The sequence below is a fragment of the Poecilia mexicana genome, unplaced genomic scaffold, assembly GCF_051168715.1.
Source record: "Poecilia mexicana isolate PSO_F unplaced genomic scaffold, ASM5116871v1 scaffold_7, whole genome shotgun sequence".
Classification (NCBI taxonomy): Eukaryota; Metazoa; Chordata; class Actinopteri; order Cyprinodontiformes; family Poeciliidae; genus Poecilia; species Poecilia mexicana.
In genome coordinates this window covers 29,855,638-29,882,939 of record NW_028263376.1, presented here as the reverse complement: position 1 = coordinate 29,882,939, position 27,302 = coordinate 29,855,638, and the positions used below count along the sequence as shown (strand labels likewise).

The window sequence follows — 27,302 nt, the reverse complement described above, 5'->3', positions numbered from 1 at the left end:
TTTAAGTTATAAATTAAATATTATAATTTACAAATATAATATTTGTAAATTATATTTACAAATATTAATTGTAAATATAATTTACAAATTATATTTCAAAATTATATTTACAAATATTAATTGTAAATAATATAATTATTTACAATTATATATATATATATATATATATATAATTATGGATATTTGCATAATATCACTCAATATACAGTAATGAGAAAATATTTGAAAACTTGACATGTGAGTTGAAACTCTTTATTAGTATAATAAGGAGAGACATTAAGGAGGGGAAATATTTAAAATGATGATTTAAAGAAAAACACTGTGTTTAGCAAAATACACTGAAGAACATCTTACATCGCTTTACAAAACTAGTACAAAAAAGGATATTTGATCAGAATATTTAAGCAAAACATTTTTATTTACATTTTGAAATTTCATTTACCTAATACTGATCATTTGGACATTTAACTTTAAAGCATTAAAGTGCTTGTTCTTAGATCATGCAGTGGTGAGTGGGTGACATTATGTTTCTCACTGAGGAGTCTTCAAAAAGAAGCCATTTTCTAAGGATTTTAGAAATTGGCTGTAAATTAGGTTTTTATTTTGGTGCAGACCAAAGTTCTGCACATAAAAGTGATGGTATCAAACAATTTTTTATTGTTGGTTTGAAATCGACACAAAAACTGGAATGCAGTCATAAAAAAGAACCATAAAGACACACACACACACAAATAAAAAAAAGCTTTGAAAATGTCTTAAGCCATCTTCTTTTCTTCTTAATATTTTTCCCTTGAGTAACTGGGCATTCATTTAGTATACTAAAAGGGCTTTGAGGAAAGGTTTTCAGTATTTGTATAATTGAAGAATGGTTTAAGACTAGCTCTTCTTGCAGTACTCAGCACATGGCAACCTTGCGCTGCAAGGACTTTCAAGCTACTCTGAAAATCCATCTTGATGAACAAGGATCTTACTCTTAATTTATTATTTACACAACAAATTAAAATCCAGTCATTTGAATATAATACTGTTTCAGAAGCTTTGTTTTTTTCTGCTGTTTGTGGATATGTTACTAAAATAAAGGACGAGCACAGTATTTTCTACAGCATATTAAATAGTAAAAGCTATAACACTTGTTAACATATACACAAGTAAAGCTGAAGCCAACATAATGAATAACATATTCAATTAAAAGTTATTCATGTTGTCATAGTTAATAAAAAAAAATACATAACTGTGGTATTGTAGCCATAGCATTGACTTACTATTCAGTCCTAAACATTTGGTTCATACAGCATCATTTAGAATCTAAATACTCTTACCCACATCTATTCCAAAACATTTACAACGTACTCTATATACATTTGTACAAGTTAGGAAAAAAACTGAAAATAAAATAAATAATTTAGTTGAGAAGAAATTCCATGCAAACAAATAAAAATACCCTGTAAAACTTGCAAACTGGTGGCTGGCTTTCTACATGTGAACATTATGATGGAAAAAAAACAAACAAAAAAAAACAAACAGTTGTAGGTATACTGTTTAAAAAGTCATGGTTATATCTGTAATTTACTTCGCATGTGTGGAATTATCCTAGGGAGGAGAATCATTTTTAAAGCTATTGAGAATAATCCAACAATTTAAATGGACGTTAATTCTTTGGGAAAGATCAGAACTTACGAAACCACCAGACATCCTGATGGAGCACAAACAAGCAATTAATTATGTTGACATAAAAAAAAAAAAGAAAAAGAAAAGTGCAGTCTCAGTGAACATCGCTCTCCATGAATTCCTCCTTGATGGAATGCTTGCTTCGGGACTCTTTGCAGTCAGGCATGTCAAAACCAAAGTCAGCCCATTCATCAGGAGCTGGGGTCATCCCCGATGGCCCCACAACGCCAGGCCTGTTGGGGATTGTGATGGTGTGGCGGACACGAAAGTGCACAGCCTCCATGACTCGCTGACGTTGCAGCTCCCCGCCTGCGGCCCCGATGGCTGCCATCGCCGAGGCTGCCATGTTGCTGCTGGAGCGAAGCAGCTGCTGGCCGTGGTATTCGTGGTGATGGGTGGGGTTGGGAAGCTGATGAACAGCTCCTTGCTTCATGTCCTGCAGACCTCGCCAGATTGCAAGGCGAGACTGCTCGGGTATCTTCAGCGCACCTAGATCCTGGGGAAGGCACAGACAAGAATGTAAAATTGTAATAACGCAAAAGCACAAAGCAGAATAATTACAGTGCCCTCTTGTGGTTGAATAAAAATATGTGTTTATGGGGAGTGACAACATTTAAAGCAATGAGACTTTACCTCAGCTATTAAGCAAATCGCAGGTGTAGTGTTTTTGTTGTGCTGTGCTCTTTGCTTGATTTCTTTTTCCTTTTCTATAAAGCCAAATCCATAAAGGTGTGTCAGGTAAATGATTAGTTTCAGAGTAATTACCTCCATTGTAAGGGTTTGGAGATGGTAGACAGACTGGAGGCCTTGTGAGGTGAAGTACTCAATGAAGTTCTGACAACCCAGACTGGTGAGAAAACTGTATGGAAAGAAAAGCAGGGCTTCTTAGACCAAAACTACAGCTGAAGGAAGGACTAAAATATGAGCATTAATTATTTAAACACTATTGTAAACTATAATTATTCCTTAGCAGAACGAGGAACATCGAAACTTTACCTTACTGACTATATTTGATTTAATAAAAGACTGTAGAAGTACACAATTTTTATAATTTTGTGTCAATTTTTCTTTGCTCAATTGTTAATCATTATTATTTTTTTATTTCTGTATTTATTTTGAGACTGAGTGACAGATTTACTGCACAACTCTGTTATCGAGTGCTTATGCAAAGTTACACGGCATGATAGATGCGGTGGAAGCAAGAGCATACACATGCATTTGTATTAATGATTCATGAGGACATTCTTGATTTGCTGAAAAACCTTTATTATAAATACATGAAATGTTAAAAGTCTTGGTAATACAAAGAGGTTGTAAAAAGAGTTTGACTGTACATTGTAACTGTTCAAATATTCAAAACAGCCCCCCCCACCCCCAAAAAAACCAAAAGGATGGTGTATCAAAACTGTCAAATATATCTTAAAGACCAGGGACTGCACTGACAAATTATCCTCAACAAAATATATAAAAAAAAGAACGTGGAAAAAAAGCTTTAAATTAATACAACTTAAACATTTCCTTTATAGAAAAATAGCAGTAGTGCATTGCAAAGCCAGACTGTATACACAGTGACAAAATGAAGGATTTTAGATCTAAGTTCGTAACTAATAACAAATCGTTGCTGTCGGACAGAAATTTCATAACTCCCAAAAAAAAAATCGACCTTTACAGGAAATGTAAATTAACTCACATGTGACATGCTCATCGATGCATTTCAGTAATTATCAATGGAACCACAGAGAGGAATGGAGAGTGAGAGCAACAACTGAGTTGATTCTCACAACAAAATTGAAAATAGAGACACAAAGTTTTTGCCCGACAGCGACAAAATGCTATTGCAGGCATAATGAAGGTCAACACCTCTTGACCAGCTGTGCTACATAAACAGACATTTTGATGTTTTAGGTTTGTGCCTCCGTGGTCGCCACAAAGCATTTTAAAATCAGTTCCATAGTGGATGCAGAATGCTAGACGATACGACGGCCAAATTATGGGGACAGAATAATAATAATAGAAAAAAAATATGAATATATATTTTTAAAAGCTGGACCTTCATTATGGCGGCAGTTATAAGGTAAAGAGATTTGCATTGTCATTGCAAGCTTTTGTAAAGCAGCCATAGTCACACCAAACTGTCTACATTTAGACATCACCTGGCAAAAAGTAAACTTAAACATGGCCAAAAAAAGAAAAAGTAACTACTGAAGCATCAACATCCCACTATTTCACATTTAACCCAACAAGTGCATCTGACTGCCGGCTGGCCTTTTACAGTTGGCTAAAGAAGGAGTGTCACTGCAGGGTGAGGTACCTGACAAGGCTGGGGTCAGGGTTATAAGGTGGCGGGCTGCAGTGGGAAGCAGACACTATATTCTGACTGCTGTGGCCACTGTTCATGTCACCGTTACCCTGCATGTGGTTGCTGTTGAGCATGCTCGGACCTACGGGGAAGAGAGGAATGATCAGGAACTGTGCCTTACTGGGTTTGCACTGGATGCGCTAGAGGTCTAATGGCAGATCATGAGAGTGTTGTAAACACTTACCCATGTGAGCAATGGTGGGGTTGGCGTTGGGATGCTGCTGAGGTTGGTGCCCCACCATCTGGTTGAGGGACTGTGTCTTCCCGAGGCCGCTGTGTGAATGCATCTTGTTCATGTTGGACAACGGAGAATAAGAGGAGGGGGATGCTATATGGTTCCTGTCGGAAGAAAATAACAAAACGAAGGATAAATTGAAGTTTTGTATTGCATCCGTAGATGACCTTATATCAAAAATATACATACATTTTTTTTTATCCCAAAAGAGATACAGTGTGGTAAAAAGTATCAACAAAAACCAAAACCAGCCAGCATAATTCAACAATTAAACAGAGAAATCTCTCAGGAGCATTTACACATTAGCTATCACATTTGTTTTTGCACTGAGCAGTGCTAATGAATGTTTTCTTCTTCAGCCATAATCCATGCACAGCTGTAGCATGTGTATGTTTTATTTGAACTCACGGTCTCTGCAGCAGCTGTTGTTGTGTTTGTTGTCTATAGGAGTCCACCAGAGGCTGCGGTACCAACTCTACCAGCTCCAAACTGTCTTTAATCTTCATCAGTAGCTCAAAATTCTCCCGCCCACGAACCTGCACACAAAGACAGCATCAGCAACAATAATGATCAATAGTCAGTACCATTGACAAACTACCATCACATTTAAGAGGCGTCAGAGTCCAGTTTGTACAGCAGGCGGCGCTAAAACCAAGCACGCCAAGAAGTAAGGAATAACTGAGCTTGAGACCTTTCCTTTTTACTGATATTTATGAAAAGTGTAAATTCCTTTAAAATTGTGTTTTTAGCTTTAGGTCAGTTTACTTCAACTTTATGTTGGGAACGTTATAGATAAAATAAGATTTAAAAATCCAGAGCAATTGTTTTCTGTGTCATAACAACGTAACATGAGTTTGATTCGAGATCTGTTTTGTATTTTGCTGTGATTTTGTGAAGAAAATAAGAGGCAATCATAAATTAATGTCTGCGAAGACTTGTCTATTGCTGGATTAAATTTGACAGCTTACATTGCTAAAAGATCAGATGCAGACAAAAGGTTTTCATTTATTACTAGTAGTAAAAGGAAAAATCTGTCAAAGTAATTCTTACAGGAATATAGTAAATCTCTTCCTCTCCATGCCGTCTTTTTCTTATGTTGATATGTGGACTGGAAATATTTGGCGGACTCTGTTTAAAATCTGGAAAACATCAGAAAACAATGTCAATCAGGTTTTAAAAACTCAAAAAAATAAAAAAACAACAACAACAAAAAAAACATTCAAAGCCACTCTTGACGTTTGAAATGTCTCAGCAGCACATAGAACATTATTCGTTTTTTATCAACTCACTGCGCTTGTTGGCACTTCCGTTTTTGGCCACGCTGTCATTCAGGGCCTGTTGCTCCCTGAAGTGGTCCTCATCTGCTTTGCGGTCTCTGCCAGGACATGCGCATATCCGACCCTCAAATGATCGTCTGCCCAACACCTGGCCACTACGGAGACAATCACAGAATTGAACATGTTTGCTGGCAAAACTTTAACTGGTCCAATATAAACTGAATTAAAATGACAGTAGAAGAACTGAAAAGTTTCTCCTCTGCTCTGCTCTGCTGTAGACCTGTCAACACTTTGACTTTTACATAACCATCAAAAGATCATTTAGACTTAGATCAACACATTTAAGTCTAAATGCAGTGTAATTTAAAAGAAGAGCAATCGTGGGGAGTCTTGTGTCAATGACTTACTCTCTGGTTTCCAAAGTAATGATGATGAGAATTGGTCTCCTGTTCATCCCACCCACACAGCTGCTGTTGCACATGAAATTATAAAGGATGGTAGTAAACTCAGTCCCAACCTGAAACACAGCACAACATATTTAGGTTAAACTGTCTTAGTCTGTCTGACACTTTCAGAAAAGTTTCAAAATTATTCCTCAAGCTGTTATGTTCATATCATTAATTAACCACCAGGGGGAGGTGTTGTAGTGCACTTTGATGTGAGAAGAGACAATCGTGCCTTTTATTGCCCTCCACAGGTGCAATCACAGACAGATGATGCCCGTTCATGTCTGCACACGCCCGGAAGCTTTATTTATAGCTGTGCCTACTTCGAGGGACTTGAGTGAAATTCTCTTTTTCTCCGCAATGATCTTGACTAAGCGACTTGTGAGTTTTAACTTGTTTCTAATTTCAGTAGAAAATACAAAAGCATTCAAAGACCTCCACATATTTTCACTTGCTTTTTTCTTCCTTTCCTGTTCATTTAACATCTTTGAGACTTTCCTGTCACAAGAACTTACTTAAAGTACACAACTTAAAGAGGATATGTGATCATTTAGAGAGATCACATAAAGTTTCCCTTTATACAGATGATGTCTTTCTATTTATCTACACATTTCTTGACTGTGTGTTTTCAGTTCTCATCCATCCAACTAAATGCATTTCATCGTGTGTCTCACTTATTCACGGAAATGTTGAAGCACCAACCTGCGGAGCCTCATAGGGCACAAAGACACTTTGCCTGCCAGTGACTTGATCGTCCACATACTGACTAAGGTTGTTTCCCTCTACTCTGATCAGGTGACTGGCTGGAGCTGTTTGACCTGAGGGGACAGTAAGCATTTAGTTTGTTGACTTGCGTCCAAACACAGCGTATTCAGTATAAATCCCTTGAAGTTGACTACTGTGACATCAGCTCAAAATCAACCAATTGAACTGAGCTAATAAACAAAACTGAGCTTTATTGCTACATTTCTTTTACATTTCGCATAATATTATGATGTCATGTGAAATGTAAAGCGTGCTTTGTTATACCATCATTGAATTCCCGTCCAAGTTCGTGATTGGGGCACCTTTTGACGACCTCTGTGACGTGCTCTGCCTTTTTGTAGACTGGCATAGCTCGGATGATGCTCCCATGAGGAGGAGAGGACGACACCTTGATCTGGATTGGGCAGGTTTTGGCAATCTGACAGTAGAGTTTCTTCAGTAAAGGAGAGTACTAGAAAAAAAAAGAGATACCAGAAATTAGTCCCATAGAATAATAATAGTAACAATAATATTGAGTTTTTAAGAAAAAAAAAGAAAGGAAATTGAAAATGAATGACCAGAAATGAAAGTGATTTCCAAGCTACATATTCTGGGAACAATTCAACTGATATGTTATACTAACATCTGTAACATGACAGCATGTTTTTCTTTCTTTTTGAAAGCAAACTTGCATCTTACATTGAATGCATTTTGAATGTGAAACTGTTTTACACATAAGCAACAGTCACAGTGATTGCACAGACACACGACATTATAACAGCCAATGAGTGAAATTAGCACAGTGCACTAATAGCATTGTTGTCGCAAAAATGTCTCAAAGTGTGGAGATATTAATTCACTGATTGAAAAACTGAATGCAAGTGCAGACAAACCAGCAAAAACAAAAGAACATGTCTGACGCAAATATGAACGAGAACAAGATTCTGCAGGGAAAGAAACAAATAGAACTGTTAACCAATTATTACCTGAAGATTATTTAAAAAATATGTGATCTGATGTAAGCCTATCACAAGAAATAAATTACAGTATACTGACTGGATTTGTTCGTGAACTGCAGACTGCGGAGGCCATACTCTATGACCAGAAGTATAAAAAAAAAACAACAACTGGAAATCAGCAGGCTAAAAGAAACAATGTTTTCTCTTAAGTCGTTCAAGTTGATCTCTCTTCACAAAAAAAACTCAAAAAGAATATATGCTGATCTGTGTTAAAGCCAAATCTTTTGCAATCCCTTAGTTTACAATCGTCTGCACATGTACACGCATGCTTGTGAGAGTGTAAGTGGCAGAAATACGTGCATAAAAATACTTAGCAAGAAATAAAACAGGCTCAGCATGCCACAACTCAATCTACAACCTTCCAGGAAAAAATCCAAGAAGTCTGTTCAGGCTTGTACAGACATGCTATGATGTGCTAAAAAGCACATAAAATAGCACCTCCCATAGGAGGGATAAAGTACATGCAGCTCTAGATCTGTAATGTAGCATACAAAAACATGAGGGTGGAATCTGGTCTTATTTTATAGATGGAAGACAAGAAAAAAAAAAACATTAATAGAACCACAGAATTAATAGATTTCATCCAGTTGCTCTGGATGAAATCTGTAAATGTAAAATAACAGCCACGATTCATCTCTACCTATTATTTTCCAATGATAATCTTTTCAAAAGTGAATCATTTGACACATTCCAAAAATAATAGTCGTCACTTTACATTACAAGGACCGGTCTACTGTTTCATCTTGGAAGTGGAGTTTTATGAACAATACATTTTTGAGACATTTTGGGTCTAATAACAGATGTAGTCGAGAGTGGTAAAGTCCTAGTGACACTCACTACCTCAAAAGTCTGATTTTTGCATGAGCACGCAAAACACCGCTTGTAAAGTTTACAAGGTTGAGCTGACAACTCTTCTGCGTCGATACCCTTTCTCCAGGAAAAAAAGAGTAAAAAAAAATTTAAAAAAATGGATAAATCACAAAAACATAAAAAACTTTTTTATTGAAAACTCTGTGAAATGTGAAGTCATGTCTACATTTCATTCAGACTGCAAGACAGGGGAAGAGATCAAGACTTTCAGCAGGCAGCAAGAAAGATTAACGTCTTACTGAAAAGTTGCTGTGCTTTTGAGCTTTTAACTCCGACAGTCATTGGGTGAGAGGTGGGGCACACCCTGGACAGGTTGCCAGTCCGTCACAGGGCAACACATAGGATAAGCAACCGACAACACATTCTCACCCTGGACAGGTTGCCAGTCCGTCACAGGGCAACACATAGGATAAGCAACCGACAACACATTCTCACCCTGGACAGGTTGCCAGTCCGTCACAGGGCAACACATAGGATAAGCAACCGACAACACATTCTCACCCTGGACAGGTTGCCAGTCCGTCACAGGGCAACACATAGGATAAGCAACCGACAACACATTCTCACCCTGGACAGGTTGCCAGTCCGTCACAGGGCAACACATAGGATAAGCAACCGACAACACATTCTCACCCTGGACAGGTTGCCAGTCCGTCACAGGGCAACACATAGGATAAGCAACCGACAACACATTCTCACCCTGGACAGGTTGCCAGTCCGTCACAGGGCAACACATAGGATAAGCAACCGACAACACATTCTCACCCTGGACAGGTTGCCAGTCCGTCACAGGGCAACACATAGGATAAGCAACCGACAACACATTCTCACCCTGGACAGGTTGCCAGTCCGTCACAGGGCAACACATAGGATAAGCAACCGACAACACATTCTCACACATAAAGGCCACTTAGACTAACCAGGTAACCTAACAGTGATGTTTTTGAACTATGGGAAGAAGCCAGAGTACTTGGAAAGAAACCAGGGAGATCATCCAAACTTCAGGCAGAAAACCATAAACTAGGATTCGAACCCTGGGCCTTCTTACTGTAACACTGCTACAGTAACACTGCTACCAACTTCATACCAATCAGCATAATTAAGCTAACTTATTCTGACTTATGACGGGTTGTTTTAAAACAGCAGCCCACCCATAAAATGCCCTCTTTGTTCATTTCACACACATCCTTAAACACATCCATATACACAGGTAAGAGGGGCCTGACAACCAAACTTCACACACATGCCCTTAGCTATGAGCAATGGCAACGATGGAAATACCTGTGCACAACATTACTCCACCTACGTTTCCCTAACAAGTCTCAACAGGCCCTCTATACTGCAAATAAATACGTTTCATTTTATTAACCGAATTTTGAACTTTTCATGTTCAAACTACTGGTTTGCTTTCCGACAGAAATTAATGGAACATAAATGTGAAGGATCAAAGAAAATGAACCGTCGAGAAATCATAAAGCGCAGCAAGTTAAATACTAAATGATGGAAATGATGGTATCGGATGTGGTGACTGTGTTCTATGCTGTAGAAATTATTTTTACTGATCTTAAAATTAACAATAAATGAGTTTTTAATGGCTTGACTGAACTCAAATCAGATTGATCAGTAATCAGAATGTATGTCTTTAGATTTTGTTCAACCGGTTTTGTTTTTCCAACAAAGTCTCGTATTTTTTCACACTTTCAGCATTTCGATGCAATTAATTTGATTTCTGTATGTTTTCAGGATCCCCCACATGATTTAAAAGAGAATAAGGAATCTACAAGAAAAAAATAATTAAGTGGTTCATATAATGTGAAAAAAAAAGTGCTTTTGTCTCAGAGATTCTGCAATTCACTACTCCTTGTCTCCCGTTATGTTACGTAAAGCTGATTTCAGCAGAAAAGTTTTTTTTCTAAATTAGTCTGACCAAATATTAAATGTAATAACTATAAAAAGGAAAAATGGTAATACATTTTTGTGTTTTTATCCTTCCAGAGTATATTTTGCTCCTTATTGTGGTCACCAGTATATATACTCTCTCCCACACACACCTACACACACACACTGACACACACACTGACACACACTGGATAATTATTGTGGTCATAGGGCAAGCAATAATAATAAAAAAAAACAAGAATCTGCTGCAGCTCCTGTATCTTCATGTACAGACAAGAGATTATGAGCGATGACTAAACCAAGCTTTATTTCAGATCACAGAGAGTACTGAAGGGAGGAGATAATGTTGGAGAGAAAAGAAAGAAAATTGATTAGGATTGGTAAAAAGAGGGTAAAATTAGGATAAATGTTATATTTTTCCTTTTTAATTATCTTAACACAAACCGATCCAAATTATAGTCAGCTGACAAACTTGTCACAAATGAAAATAATGTCCATAGTTTCATGTAAAATGTTCTTTTTTACCCACTGTGCTGTAGATTCATTCTTTAGTAGCATTTAATACCATTTTTAGCAACAAACATTGTACCAAATTAAGCTTTGTTGTTCTTTTTGTGGCATACCGTTCATAAAACTGAACCAGAGACATTTATAATAGCCCAGGAAAAAAAAAAAACACGGTCAATTTTAAAAAGCGCTGCCACAGATTGAGGAATCCATCCTTTCTTCTGCATAGAGGGCCACTGAAGGCAGGTCAGGACAGGCTCCTGCAGACAAGGTGATAATTGCCAGACCATCATCCATGTACACAAGCAGCAGCATGCCTGTTGCAAATTCAACTGACAAATATTAAAAAAAAAGTTTGTGCACCTTCAAACTCACACTTAGAATCACCATAGAGTGTGGATACTTTACATATCCACATAGTGTAGAATGGCTATTTTCACTTGCTTTGTAATTGTACATCAAAATGGAAAAGAGACTATTTGTAGTCTTAGTTAATTATTTTCTTTTCACTTTTATGCTTTACACAAACTCTGACAGAAAAAAATATATATGACCAATTTAAAATAACATATATGCAAAAACGGGCGAAATTACTCTACCCTCAATTTGCATTTCATAAATCATTTACTGCATTTGTGAAAACCAAAAACTTAGACATTTTGAGGAATTTGAATAACATCCTGTAACATGCAGTGGGGGCAGCAGGAAGCAGCTTCCTGGAGTGATGTTAATGCAAGAAACTGACCTGGCCACCACAGTCCATCACTTGTAAATGTTAGTAATAAAATACTGATTATGTATGTGGTTAAGTGCTACGTTATTCATCCCTCTGGTGAATTTAGATTTAACATTTTTATTCAACCAAGAACTTTGTTTCTGTCAGGAAATGAGACAGGGATCCTAAAAGAAATATTGCAAAAACTATATAAAAGGAGTTTTTTTCTACATTTTATCTAAAAAACTGTATGTTGACAATTATTTTACTAAATAAGAGATTTCTTTTAACTTAACTCTGCCAGGGGTACAAATATATCTATTTGCGCTAACAACTTTTTAGCATAAATTCCCATATTTGTTTGATCTGTAGACTCTTCTCTAGAGGCCTACACGTGTGTATCAAGTGAGTTTTCCCAGATTTCATTGCTTGGCAGAGAAAGCATGGTGATGTGGCTGTGAATGATGTATTTGGAAAGTAAGGGAAGGATGCATTGTGCAGGACTTGTTGGGACCTGCGTCCTAACGGAGAGACGCTAATAGCTGGGAAGAGGAGCTCCTCACAAGCTGTAGTGAAGTACATGCTGGAGCCTGCATTTCAGCCGCATCACACACACAACCCACTCCCATCACATGCGGTTTTCATGCGCACACACACCCACACACACACACACATGCACGCACACATGCTGAGTCTGAAAGTATGGAGAGAGGTCTTGTAATTTGACAATGCTGAGGTGTTAGATCTCATTTCCAGTCGCGGTGACGCTCGTCTGCATCCAAGCTAAGGCATCATCTTTAAGAGGCAGGAGAGCGGCAGAGTTTCAGAGCTATTATCACTAATGTGTGTTGTCTTGACTAGACAAGGAGGGGGGATTACCAGACTGGCTTAACATGGGCTTGGATGGGATTATGGTGTGTGGAAACATTATGAAAGATGGGGGGGGGGAAGAATCAGTTCTTCTGTTCTCTGCCCTCTTTTAATGGTGGATCCATCGGTATGTGGCCATAAATCTAACATTTCGTCACGACTGGAGCTGAAGACCTGAGAGGAAAGGATTTAACAATAAAAGCTTGATGCAACAGGTAGCTCAATTTCTTGTAATCTCCAAAAGCGATGCCTTGCCACCCAGTCTTAGTGGGAGGCAAAGAGTTGGGAAAAGAGGCAACTGATTATAGTCAATATTCCCCTGGTGGCATTCCCCACTACCTGAGGCTACAAGGAATGAGCATAGACTTAGATGGTTGACTATATTTAGCAATGTGACTATATGTATCCGCAGAGAAACGTTTCTAAGATTTAAAAAAAAATATATATAATAATGAAAAATGTTAAGGGCAGTGCTAAGTCATAAGACTTTAGTCATCTTTCAACAAGCAGAGCTACAACAGAATACATGAGATCAAGGCAAATTCATGTGCGAAAATGGCCCAGTCAAAGTCCAGACCTAAGTACAATTTAGTATACGTTGCAGGACTTGAAATAGCTGTTATTTAGAGCTCTCCACCATCTCATCGACTGAGCTTGAGGTATTTTCAAGAACGGAATATGCAAGCATATTAATCTCTGAATATACAAAGTTGTTAGGGACAACAGTCAAACTCAATGAATCTGAATATTTTTTTTTTTTTGGATGAAGCTCGTTTGTCAGATTAAAAACACGTTTTGAAAACAAAAACCTTTAAGCAGATATTAAATATGCTTTTTATGAAGTATTAAAATGTTTTTTGCCATTATTCTGATCTAATATTGTGTTTTCATTCCCTTTAAGCAGCAAATCATCATAGTTAGCAAAAAGATATACTCAAAAACATCAGTCTGTGTCTCATTAATTTAAATAATGTGTTTGAGTGAAAGTTGTTACTAAAAGAAATTAATTTTACAATAGTATTCTAATAACATTGAACATGGCTGCACCTCAAAAGAGACTTTCAGCTGTAGCTGCAGAGAAAGATGGTTATAAAAAGTCTCGACTCAGGGAGGTTGAATCCAAATGAACAGCACTCAGATTTTACACTTAAGACACACACAGCAAGCAAAATTAGGTGCGATATTACAATTGTCTAATTTTTAAGATATTAACAAGTTAATAAAGGGACAGAAAAAAAAATAGCTCTGCTGCACTATTTTCCTTTTGGAACGGATCATGTGCATTTGTAGATTTCTTTTTTTTTCCCATCTAGAATTATTTTAATTTATTTTAGATATACAGTAATGTTTGTGCAGATATATTTACATAAGTTTATGTCTTCATGTCTAAAAAAATAAATAGAAGATTAAAATGAATAAAGTTTTAACTTATAGTAGTGTTTGAAACCATGTGTGCGTTTATTTTCACTCCATGATAATGTGCTACTTTGGGTTAGGGTAGGGTAGGGTAAGGGTTAGGGTTAGTCCATCCCATAAAATCCCAATAAAATACATTGAAGTCTATGTGATAAAAATATTTTGAAAAGCTTACAGGGTGCAGACACTATTGGAAGAGACTACATATGCTTTCTTTTTCTTAGCAGATTTCCATAAAAAATTCTTAGCAGCAAGTTTATTTGGTTTTTAAAAAGAAAAGAATTGCTTCATAGCTCAAGAAGAGTTTGTTTTTCATTCCATCCTGATTTTGCTTTGCTTCTCCAATTCTACCACCAAGCCCAGAAGACAGAGCAAAGCTTTATAAAAGATTAAATCTCTCACTCTGATCCCCTTGAATAATGGCAGTGGAGGCACTAAAATAATCACAGGTTATCTTCTCAATCCCCATTTTCAGCAAAAGTCATTTTCCAGTCAAACACTCCTTTGTGTCTTCTCTTGAGATGATAGCAAAACAGTTTATCGCCTCAAAGAAAAACAAAAATCACCCAAGAAGAACTAATGCTTCTTTTTTTTTCACTGAGCGTCAATAAGTACTTTTTGCCAACATTACACAACGAAAACCAAAGTTGTCGTGATGTTTGGTAGACGTTCAAGTTGACATTTTGAAAGTGTTTCAATAGTGAATGTATGAACTTATTAAGCTTTAAACTGATCCAGGTTCAGCTGGAGGTTTCTTTCTGTCATGAAGGAGTTGAGCAGGAAGAGGGGATGATGCAAAGTGAGTAACCAAAACCACAAGCTGGACTTCCTTAGGTTGACATCTTTGTGCCAATTGGCACCGCAAACTAAATTTGACTGCATAACGAATAACTAGGTTCAAATTGGAACGTACGCGGATAAAGTTGAACCTGATGATTGGGTTCTATTAAACTGATTCGATACTTTCTTTTTATGAATTAAACTTTGCAAAGTTTTTTAAGACGACATTTGTTGTAAACTTTAATGAATAATTAAAGCTGAATTGAAGCAAACCGAATCGAACCTAATAGCAAACGAACTATCTTTGATTCACTCATGGAGACGTTTTGTGAATTTGATCTCTTTTAAGCAGGTACACAAAACGCGGTGTAAAGCCGGGGTCAGCAACCTTTACAAGAGGTTAATGTTTACTGCAGAAGTTTAAAAATAATTTGGCTGAAGATGTGTAAAATATCAAAAGAGTCTATTGAACTTTGTGAGAATTCAAACTGTAGGATTTGTTTTATTATTCAAAGTAATCTGTGTAGTTTAGTAGGTTGGTAAGCACACCAGCAGTGTAAGGATCTTAAGCCTGTTTACTTCAAATCTTTAAAATAGTTGATAGAAATTATTCTTCATCATTTCTGTCAAGTATCAGATGAAAACACCAAATTTTAAAAGCAAACAGAGGGATCTGGTTTTGGCTCATTGCATTATTTTTCTCCAGTTCATTATTATTTTTTATTATTCTGTTGTTTTTTGGGTTATGTGAATGCAATGTGGCTGAGAGATTTAAAGGAGACAAAGAGGGGACAGGGAGACAGAATTGATCAGAGGATAGAAAGGAAAACTTCTGGGCGCCAGAGGTGACAGCCATGAGTGCGCGCTAAGACGAGGAAGAAGGAAAAGACAGAGAAAGAAAAGTGGCGGGTCAAAGACCACCGCTCTAATGTCCGAGGCAGGATCTTCTTACATCACCGAGGACAGACTGAAGGAGTCCATCACGCATGGTTACTCCAAGCAAACACACAGCCCCCGAGGACTTCAGCCTCACACACAGAGTGAGGGGAGAGCGGTTTGTCTCTTGTTTCTCTTGTTTCAGGGAGGTCAACTGTGTGACAGTCGGAGGTGACACCTTTCCAGCGAGAGGTTTCTCATTGGTTTGATGACAAATTACGCAGCTCCCATTTCACCTGTCTTTCACCACTGTCACATCACCTTATACTCCTTTATGCTTCTAATGTAAATATCCTCGGTTTGGTTTCTGTCAGGGAAGATCCTCAAAGAGAGATGACGATCAAGACTTTTTGGCCGAGTTCCACTTTTTTCTGGTCTGACATGTTTATTTCAGTTTTTGTAGATTTCTTTTTTTTTCTTACTCTAAATAAAATACAACAAAACAACAAAAATAGGTTCTTGGATAATTAGTATCTTTGAATAGAACAGATATTAAGAAACTACATTTTTTTCCCCCATTTGGATCTCAAAGAATTTGTCTGAACCTGCACTTTAGTTCTACTAAACTAAAATAAATAACCATCAAATTACAAGCAGTTGGATGTTGGTTTATAAACAGAATACGGTGAGAGTTGATGCACTTCATGAGCAGTAAAAAAGAAAAAGGTTTACAGATTTGACATGCTGATAATTATCTATTGGTACTTATTCAAGCTCTGCTACTCATGGAACATTTTCCACACAATGTGTTGATTATATCAGCAATACATATGTGATGTCGTCCTAAATCTATGTTTGATGGAAGGTTAGGCATCATCATCAGATGAAGATCTGTAAAGGCTTGCACGATAGATTGTGTTTGGCCTTCCCTCTATCCTAAACTTCGGTTTCCCACGATGCATATCTCAAATCGTCCCAAGTTTGATCGTGTTAGTCATTTATTATTATTGCTACCATGTCATCTGCACCAACGCATATTTACTACGACTCTTAGATGCATATTAAATGCCGTTATTTAAATGTTCTCAAAACTATGACAGAATGTGTCAGTGGCACACACATAGGACAAAATGTTTCTAAGCAGTTCTGTTGGACGAGACTTTCTCTGCTGTGCTAATCAGGCAGATTTCTAAAAAAAATTTAATATAAGACAAGATAAATCACTGGACCCGCTTTTGCCTGCGCTCAACATGCCTGCACACGTGCTGGCTGGGGTGAATGTGTGAGAATGAGTGTCTCCGTGTGAATATTGATGAGTGTGTGACTAACGCTGAGACAGAAAGAGAAAAAAAAAGCTCCTGCATGCACAGACAGGGGAACTGCATGTCAAGGCCTCAAACGTGCGTGTGTGTGTGTGTTTGTCTACTCACGGTCCATGTGGCGGACTTGGCGGTGCTGGACTGCTGGAAGGACACCTGGAAGGCGTGCTGCCCCGGGTAGTCGGTGTTGGAGGGGATTGCCGGGGCAGGGGACAGGCCCTCGAAGGTGGAGTTGGGCTGGGAGTAAGGCGAAGGGGTGGGCACGGCCGACGAAGACGTGTTCTCGGAGCTGTAGGGGCTGGCGGACGTGGCGCGGCTCCCCAGGCTCTCCATGCTGCTGCTCAGCAAGTTGTACTGGGACTGGGGGGAGAAGCCAAGAGGGAAGAGAACCAAACAGGTGAAAAAGGGAGGGAGCAGGAAGGCAGAGGGAGGACACAGCTAGAAGTGCGAGAGAGACAGAGGTTTTGGAAGCTTAAGGGAGGTCGGGTTACAGGAGAAGAGGGATATCTGTGTTTGCACTGTGTGTGATGCTGCATGTGTAGGTGTCCCACATCTGCATTTTTTTGTGAAATGAACACATCATAACACTCAAAGTTGCGTACAATTTAAGGGCGGTCGTACAGAGGTCCTCGTGGCTATGTGATGCATGTTGTACAACACAGACATGACAAGGTTTGCCAAAGTGCATGCCATTTCCCATTTTTTTCTCTCCAGAGTGTTTGTGAAGAGCGATGATGTGCTGTAAGTAAAAATAAGTGTTAATGACTTTATTTTAGGGCCAAACTTGGCTGTTCGTAAACTACCTTAGGGTTTTCTGTCGTAGTATGTCCACAAAACACACACAAAAGAATAATTTAAAAAAAAATCATAATCTACATAAACAAGTTCACCCGTTCACTTTCCACGATGATCATTAACAGTAATTTTCTTGATGTATCTTCAATAACTATAATCCATACAATTAAGTGAAAGTAATAGTAAAAATAATCTAGATTTTAAAAACAAACCAGATTTTTTTTGTTTTGTTTTTGACTTAGACACGTCAAGAAACTGCACTAGAAAAATTAACTACCAGCCAAAGAAAATTAAAAAAAAATGTTTTACCTTCTTTTTCACGTAGTACATCCTCTAGAGCATTGGTCTCATTTATCAAATCTTCCGCCAGTCAAACGTCCAAACACAACAGAGCACCGCAGAGTGCAGGAGCATAGCCTATAACCTCAGACCTCAAGCAAGGTGTGCATCAGTGGACATGTTCTACCGCACACTCAAGGCACATGTGCTGCCAGGACAAGGGGAAAAAAAAGGTGAGGACTGGTGTGGAGAGAGAGGAATGATACACTGAGATGAGGGGAGAGAAGCGGAGAAGGAAAAGAGGGATGGGAACCCAAAAAATGGTACGACATTCTAATTATGGCATGCCCGGACATAGACGGCAATGCCGGGGCGCATGTACACACTTGCTCCGAAACACCTTGTAAAGGCCTACTCTAAGTCAACACTGTCTGGTCTGACATCGAGAGCAAGATGCAGGGTGTGTGAGTGAGGAGAGAGGGAGAGAGACGGAGAGAGAGAGAGAGAAAGAGGAAAGAAAAAACACAAGTTCAAAGGTCAGAACCCCCACCGTCCTGCACCGCAGATCAATCTCTCTCTAAATGAGAATCTGAATCGACTGTATTGGTGAGGTTTGTATGCGCAAACAAGGAATTTGACTTTCTGGTTTGTGCACGCAAACCTGACCAATACAGTCAGTAACACGGTCAGGTGGTCAGCACTCTCAGAAGCTGAAACATCCAACGACTTTGCAAGCTTGTTAAAATAATGTTATATGTTTCACATAAATTGGAAAGTAGACAAAAGTTTCAAACTCTAACTGATGGATTTTGATTTCTCAACTGTGTGTTTGCAAAAATACCAAGTGTCCAATGAGTCACAGTTTTTATTTTTCAAGTGTACCACATGGACAGAGTCAATTTATTAATTCTTTTGTGAAAAGGCATTTCAATTTCTTTAAAAATTGAGTTACACGTGTTTCATTGAAGAGCACATTTTTTGACCCAATGTCAGTTAAACCTTAATACCATTGCAATAAAAAATGGACCCAAAAAGTCTGTGCTGTACTTGGTACATTAATCTCTCTCTTTAAATAAGAACTTAAAAACTTTTTTTGCCTTTTCTTTTTATCTTTCATATGATGTCGTGGACTGCCTGTGCTACAAAAATAAGCTTGCCAAATCTTGCCTTAAGAATTATTACGTTAACTGCATGAGCCAATAAAATGAGTTGTTAAAGTCAATAGTACTTGATGATGATTACTGGATTCTGATGTTTCATTTTAAGTTTTATACAGACTCAGAAGCATTGCACGTCCTGCTTAATGCACTCATATGTCATGTGCAGTGCATTGAAAAAGTTTAATGTCCCGTGAACTATTCTTAAATACACATTCATCCCCCGCCTGAGTCAATACAGCACATAGTTCTGGTGGTGGAAGAACCAATGCTCTAAAGCTGCTCAGAAAACTGCAAGAAAACCCACTAGCAATGGCCTAATCTAAGTACAAAGTTAAATTCAGAATCTATGAGAAGAATTTCAAACTACTGTTTGTACTCAAACTCCACCCAATCTTTCTTAGATTGAGCCAATTTGCAAAGAAGAATGGCCAAAGAATTAAGAGTCTAGATGGTGGTGAAATCCTATAAAATACGTGGAGCTGTACTTGGAGCGGAACGTGGCTCTGCTCAGTATTTACTCAGAGGGACTGCATACAAATACACAGCATACTTATTGGATTTTTTTATTTGTGAAAATTTTAAAATCATCAAACGTCTCATTTCTAGATTGCTCTCACACACATAAGAAATCCAATTTAATTAAATTTAAGTGTAAGGTTATAATGTGACAAAGGAAAATATTGTTTCTCTCCTTCCTTCCTTCCTTCCTTACTCTTTTCTTTTTTTCCAACCCTTTCTTCCTTCATTTTTCCTCTTTTTCCTTCCTTTATCATCTTCTTCCTTAAAAAACAATCAAATACTACACACTCGCTGATAAAACTATTTAAGGTGCCATAAAGGAGGCAGATGGGACAATTGACAACTACTTTCTCTCACATGTTGTGACTTTAAGTGAGCTAAAGTAAGACTGTATGTTCCTTTCTAGACATCACTGATTAACCAAACATGGTAAGCTATCGTTAACACGTTTTCAAAACAAACAAACAAAAAAAGAAAAACCAGGACTTTTCCATTACATTTTCCCTTTGTAAGATACACATATTTCAAACTTTGACTCAATGTTCCACATCCATTCACCTTGGAAAATCCTATTGTGATCTTGATCAATAGGAACCCACAAATAATAATCCCCCGTCTTATCACTCTATCAGGAAGGGAAAAAAGCGAAAGTCAGTCAATGTTCAAAACTAAATACAAACTATTATTAATTCACCAAAGTGTTGCTGCTTGGATCCATACAATTTTGCTTGCTCGCACGTCCATCTAAAACATATGGCAATTAGCATTTATACTGATGTTTGCCTTTCTTATAAATGGGATGAAGAAAGTAATTGCGATGTCCCCCTAATGTCTGTTTACAACCTAGCTCTATTATTAAAGAAGCTTTCTGGGCACAAAAGAGGTCCAGGTGTATGTGTCAACAGCACAAAAAAAAAAAAAAAAAGTATTTCACACACTCACACACACACGGACACATACATACACTCCCAGGTGCGCTCTGTGTTAATACCTGAACTGAATTCACAACAAGTTGAAACAAGAGCTAAAGCCTTCCCTGCAATTGTGTGAGCAAATGTGTGTGTGTGTTCATGTGTGTGTGTGTGTGTACGTGATTCCCATCCCAGCAGCATCATGTGACCTTCCCTATGGGCAGTCATCCTGGCTGCTGCCACTCAAAGCCAAGCTTAAAGGCTCAAAACACTAAGAGACGAGGATAAGCCTGCTGCAGCTACCTTCACTTGTCACAGTGAATGAAACACAAAAGGTCCAGGATAAAATGACTATTACCTATTTTTACAGCCACTTATTATATCAAACCTTGTAATGATATAAAACACCACGGCCACTTAACATTGTTTTATCACACCTATTGGAAGGAGGTTGGGAAAAAAAATGAAAGCTTAGCTGCACAAATGAACAAAATGGTAACATATAAAAACTACCTATACATGTTTAACTTTCCCGATGGAAACACATGGCATACAGATGCAAGGATGAAGGGAGGTCAATGCAGAAGTGTGTGCATCAAGGTTTCCCCCTGCTGGATATATGAGGCAAAATGCAAAAACGAGACTTCGAATCTCAAAGTGCTGTATCTTCATGTAAAACAAGTAAAATGTGATATCTAATTAGGGCCATTATGGATGCAAGGGAAGAATTAAGAGTCACTGTTGTGCACTCTTCTGTTACTGCCCATCTGCTTTAAGGTTTACAGTAATGGTTTTTGGCATATCTTGGTTCTTCTAATAAATGCTATTTTAAGATACTGTTGTCTTTCAGTCATTTCAAACCAATCTGTACATTCTCCTCTGACATCAACAAGGCGATTAATGTTTTTTTATTTTTCTGGTCATTTTCTCTAAATCACAACTAATGCTCTGAAAATCAAAGATATACTGAAAATCTGCAGTGGGTCAGCAGTTTCTGAAACATGCAGATATCTACTCCAACAATAATGCCACATACTAAGCAACTTAACTTATCGTATTTGATCCCCAAATACGATCCCCAGTTTGAATTTCAAGCGATTCTGTTCAGTAAGTCTCGATACCTAGATACCGCTGATTTGTAGAAATCTGATTTAAAAAAAACTGAAAAGATTTTACTAATAAAGTGACAGGTAAATAGGTAGAAACCAAGAAAACAAGAGGCGGTCAGATTTACTGTCTCCTGCTGTTTCTCTTGCTCAGGTAAACTCCCCCTCATAGGGGAAACATGGAGTAGGCGGGTCCAAACTGTACCAACCTACCTCTTAATATGGTTCTCATAATTTTACCTGGTTAACATAAACTGAAGCAAAGCAAAAGAAAATGTACTGTTATCAGCTCGTGAACACCTTTTTCAAATAAGTAGAAAGTGTTCCAAGCCAAAATCTTTAAAAAAATTATATTTATAAGAGAAATTAATGCTAAGTATTCCAAAGCACATATTAAAATTTACTTGTTTTTAAAAGCTCAAACACCATAAGCCAGGGGTGGGCAGTCCAGGTCCTCGAGGGCCAGTGTCCTGCAACTCTTAGATGTCTCCCTGGTCCAACACACTTGAATCCAATGGCTGACTCGCCTCCTAAGAGCAGTCCAGTTCTCCAGAGTCCTGCTAATGGCCTCATTATTTGACTCAGGTGTGTGAAGTACAAGTAGAAGTAGAGACACATCTAAAAGCTGCAGGAAAACCGGCCCTCGAAGCGTGGAGTTGGCCACTCCTGCCATAAGCAATGAAAATCAAGTCAAATCTCAAACAATTTTTTCCATCTATGCTATTAGTAAACATTTAAATATAGAGATGATGTTCAGAATACTTTACAAATAACTGCAATACAATCTTCTGCATAACTTTTTCTTTCAAATAAATCAAACTCAGTATGCACTGTTGTAAATTTGCATCAACTCACCACATCACACAGCATCGTTGGGCTCCTGACAAGATAAACCTGCCTCTGCAATGGTTCTGTGGTCAGGTTGGACAGTAACATCTGACCTCTTTGCAGCCAGGTGACCTTTCTGTGCAGCCGGACATGATGGAGGACCGAAGATGCCCTGCCTCTTCCTCATCCGCTTCTCTTTCTCCACTTGGCCTTCTTTATTTGCTATGCATCTAGCAACAATTCAACAACAAATTCTCGCCCTGCCTCTCTCTCTCTCTCTCTCTATTTTTTTTTTCTGTCATGACTATTCATTAACCAGACAGACAGGTCCAGACTTGCCCACTTAAAAATGGCATGAGACCAATATTCAAAATCAGAAAGGCACAAAACAGAGGTGGGGTCAGAAATCGGATTTTGAGACAAAGATTCATATAAATCACAAGATGAGCCAAGTCAAAATGAGCAGTGCAATTATTTCCCTGTATTAAAAAGAGATTTGCTTTTTTTTTTTTTTTTTGTGAACATGAAGTTTAACAGGTGCCATCTGCCGAGCGATCACCTGCAAACTTAATGCGCTTGCTTATTAATGCATCTGCACATAGGCACACACTACCTAACAGATGGCTCTGCTGTGGAGGCACTGTGGGATTTCATGATCCCTCCCTCAGCACAATGACACACACACACACACCTACATACACACACACTTACACAGACCACCCCACAGTCCCAACAGATCGCTCAGCAGAGAAACAGAGAGGGAAAAACCTGCTGAGGAGAGGGAAACTATATAGGTGGGAATTCTCCCTGAAAAGGAGGGAAAGGGGAAAAAGACACCAAAAGAGGCTAAAACTGTTTATGTATAAGAGCAATAAGAAGGAGAAGATATTCTTTTATTTATCCAAAAATAATCTTGCAAAAAAATTTATATCATATGCTTCTGAAAACCAAAGCAACTCATGTTCCTACCATGACATTGTCGTTCATGTCTCTGATGTGATAGACGTCCATGGAGACCTCCGCACAGTTTCGGTGATTCCCTGGCATGCTCGTAGATGGGACCGGGTGCTCACCTCGCTGGCTGCTTGGAGGCAGCTCATAATAGGTGCTGTCTGGCTCTCTAGGTGGACAAAAATATCATGGATGTGAAATGTTCACGAATAAAGTAAATTTATGAGAAATTCAACCTGTAGCCTATTTACTTTCAGAAAAACAGTAGGGCTATTTTTTTTGTCTTTATTTTCTTCAAACATGTTTCATGACCTTAAACTATTTTAAAAATCTATAATCAGCTTAGAAAATTTTGTGGCAAAAAAAAAAAAAAAAACACATTTAAAATAAGTATTTTTGTTTTACATATCTTGAACCAGAGATTATGAAATGCCATCCAGGATCCTGGGTAAAAAAAAAAAAAAAAGCACTCTGGTTTTACTGGCAGCTATGGATGCCAGTATTTTACCGTTCTTTCACAGTATCTATACCGTACTTGCATTGACGGTAACCTACTGTCAGGATTAATTATGTTACAGCTACTGTGTATTTACAGTAAACTTCTGGCGTCTATAGCTGTCAATATGTTACTGTAAATTTACAGGATTATATATTATATATTAAAGTCTGGTTTATTATAGAAAGCTAATAATTTACCTTCACCATCAGGAAACTTTTTTTTACCGCAACCTAAAGTGGAAGTAACATTTTTTTTTATCTCATTGTATAATTTATAACATGCACTGAGATAAAAATGAAACAATAGATTGCTAAAATAAAAAGTATATAATCACAGAAAGCGGTCATCAGCAGACGTTGACTCACAGAGAGCTCCACAGATGCTCCAAGGTGCCACCTTCCTCAACAACAGTGGACTGGGACATCTTAAAGGACGGGCAGTCTGATGAGGGGCAGATCGCTCTTCGAGCCACAGAGATATTTAATTAAGTTTGTATAATGAATGGTAAATATCTGATAATAACTGAGTAGAAATGCATGGATAATGCAGAAAAAAGCAATTAACATTTAAATCTCCAAAACAACCACTGGTGTGAGGTTATTTTCTGGTAGAGCAATTTTGGTATAAATTATTTGCAAAGTAGAATCAAACTACTTAACTCATGTAGAGCTTTGAGACACAGGCAGTCAAAATATAAATGATTTATCCACATCAATCTTTGGTTCATCATAAACTTCTTAAAAGGGAAGTTTGTTGGCAAGCAAAGGGTATTTACAAGTGCTATTGCCCACTGTGGCCTATTCACCTCTAAAGTTTGAAACTTGTTTTTGGAAATGAAATCAAGAACAACTAAACTATGCTCTATTTCCATCATTGGTAATTCTTGCGTGACTGCTCCTCTCACTGAGCCCCTCCTCCTGTGTGAGAGACTGAGACAAATATTGAGTTATTTTTGAGGGAAAACTACATTTCTTAATTACGTTCACAAACCGAGGTTGAGCTTAAAAGAATCTTAAATCAGCTTGAAAAGTCAATCCATATAGTGTGTTTAGATACTTAAAAAATATTGTGTGTTTTAAAAACAAAAGAAAAAAATAAACCTCTTGCCAGTCACAAACTGAGTTTTTAAATGTCTATTCAGGACAGAAGAATCTAGTTTAGGTTTGACTTGTTTACATAATTCAGATTATCAAATACACACTATTTCTTAAAAAAAAAAAAAAGGTAACTGCTTAATTTAGTACCAATTGCAGTCTTGAATGAAAACACCTTCAGTGCAGCCTGCAATGATCAGTGGAGAACAATGACAGACACTCGATGTCAATAAGCAACAGAACATTTGCTTGATCAGCAAGTGCAAACTTTTTTTGCATACCGCCTCCTAGAGAAAGACACCCTGGGCAAAGAGCCATACCAAGAAAATCCAACTCTGTGCTGTCGTTAATTTTAACATGGCTGTAAAGTAGGCCGTGAAGGTGCATAGGTAACGATTTTTTTTTTTTTTTTTTTTTTTTTTTTTACCTCTGTAGTTGTTATACAAAGTTTTCGTCGAGTGAAATAGTGGAAGGGGTTCAACACACACGGGAACACAGAACGCCTTCATTCAGGTGTGATTGCACTTATGTAGTCCCAGCGTGGTGCCACAGGGCGCCACGGGGCCTGAGCGAGTCCAGACCTGCCTCACTCATCGCCTTTTCCATTCCGAGGGGAAGCCTATCCTCCTCAGTCTCTGCACCGCATCCTCCCGTCCTCTTTTAATATCACTCCATCACACACGCTCATGGCAGAAACACTATTGCGCCGCCGGACCACTCCAGGTGGTCCTGGACAGATTTGGATCACACTGAACAAATTACCTTCTGGTTTTTATTACTATTTCGCTCACTAATAAGTAGGCCTGTATCTCTTGAGTTGGAACGTCTTTCTACGTGTTTCGAGCGGCCTACATTTGAGAAAGTCGCAAAAAGCAGGCTTACCGCGATTGATGATGATTGGATGTCTTGACTTTTCGTTTAGTCTCCAGTTTGAATATGCAGAAAATGATCGCAGTTAAGACAGGCTGACATCGTGATGGGCATATTTGTTTGTGAAAATGTATTAAGAGCCGCGCAGCAACGTCTCTTAGGAACCACCAGTGTATAGCTGTGATTGCGCAAGAAAAACTGGCTAAAGTACAGGATCTGAAAAATACACACAACAACAAATAGGCTAAATAAGTCTCAAATCTTAATGATTTAACAAATTCTCCGAATTGCTAAAAGTGACTGTCTGTACAGGACACAGTCGTCTTTACTTTGGTCTTCACCGAATCGATTGCAGATATGGAACTTCCTCGGTAAACATCCGCGAAGATTGCTGAACCAAAAATGATTTTAGCTTTTAAAAAAAAAAAAAAGGCTGACAAGGTCTGAAAAAATAGCAATTGGCTGCAGTAAATTCCCGCTGTTCCAGCAGCGATCTGCCGCCTCAGACACGAACGCAGATCCCTGGTCGGAGAGCAGGTGGTTTGAAAAAAAATAAAATAAAATAAAATATATATACATATATATTACCAGAGAGAAACAAAAAGGTCCTAAGCGTTCTTGGGCATCAAAGTTTTCGCAAACAAATAAGTAAATAAATCGATCAAATTATTCTGCATTAATATTTTTACTGGATGTGCATATTAACCAAAACACACTGATGAGCTGGTGGGTAGTAAATAAGGTGAAATATCCAAATGTAACAAATAAACTGGGGGCAGTTTTTGTTTAACACGAATCAATAAATTACAAAATGAATACATTCAATATTTCAATCTGTTTAATATATGCTGGTCTTACGCAGAAAATTTTCACCGGTCTCTTCGCGTCTTCACTCCACGGTTACAGCGACCATGACAACAAACATGGCTTATACACGCATTTTCCCTTCCCAAGGGTTATTTAGTGCGGAGGATAAAAAAAAGCAGTCTCAAATGAGCAGAAATTAAATTTAAAAATTGTTTTAGATGCAATTAAGTTAGGCCCAAGTGAATTATCTCACTTTAGATAATTTAATGTGCTGTTTATCTTGATGTAAGATCTGAGCGTCTTTGAAGTTATTAATATTTTAATGTTATAAAACTTGGAAGTTAAATCCCAGCTATTATTTATGTAAGCTGTGCCTAAAATTATATCTCAGGTATATATTTAAATAAAACAGGTTACCCTACATTTTCGCTTATGTCTACGTCCACGTCTAAAACGACGCTATTACTTCTATTATTTGTGATG

General features: G+C 37.9%; 1 protein-coding gene across 3 annotated transcripts; it reads right to left on the bottom strand.

The window, feature by feature from the left end:
• Positions 1-236: 236 nt before the first annotated feature.
• tp73 (tumor protein p73) lies at positions 237-23,734 on the bottom strand. Of its 3 annotated transcripts, none has more exons than XM_014973020.2 (12): positions 23,568-23,734; positions 17,112-17,360; positions 7,015-7,201; positions 6,688-6,803; positions 5,947-6,056; positions 5,552-5,694; positions 5,313-5,401; positions 4,671-4,798; positions 4,212-4,366; positions 3,980-4,109; positions 2,434-2,527; positions 237-2,164 (listed from the first exon to the last, which is right to left on the bottom strand). In XM_014973020.2, exons 1-12 carry the CDS (start codon positions 23,643-23,645, stop codon positions 1,763-1,765), a joined length of 1,881 nt encoding a protein of 626 aa, XP_014828506.2. In that variant the 5' UTR covers positions 23,646-23,734; the 3' UTR covers positions 237-1,762. The 3 variants fall into 3 exon arrangements, with proteins under 3 accessions (XP_014828506.2, XP_014828507.2, XP_014828508.2); XM_014973021.2 differs by lacking the exon at positions 23,568-23,734 and adding an exon at positions 22,626-22,889; XM_014973022.2 differs by lacking the exon at positions 23,568-23,734 and adding an exon at positions 18,105-18,526.
• Positions 23,735-27,302: the final 3,568 nt, after the last annotated feature.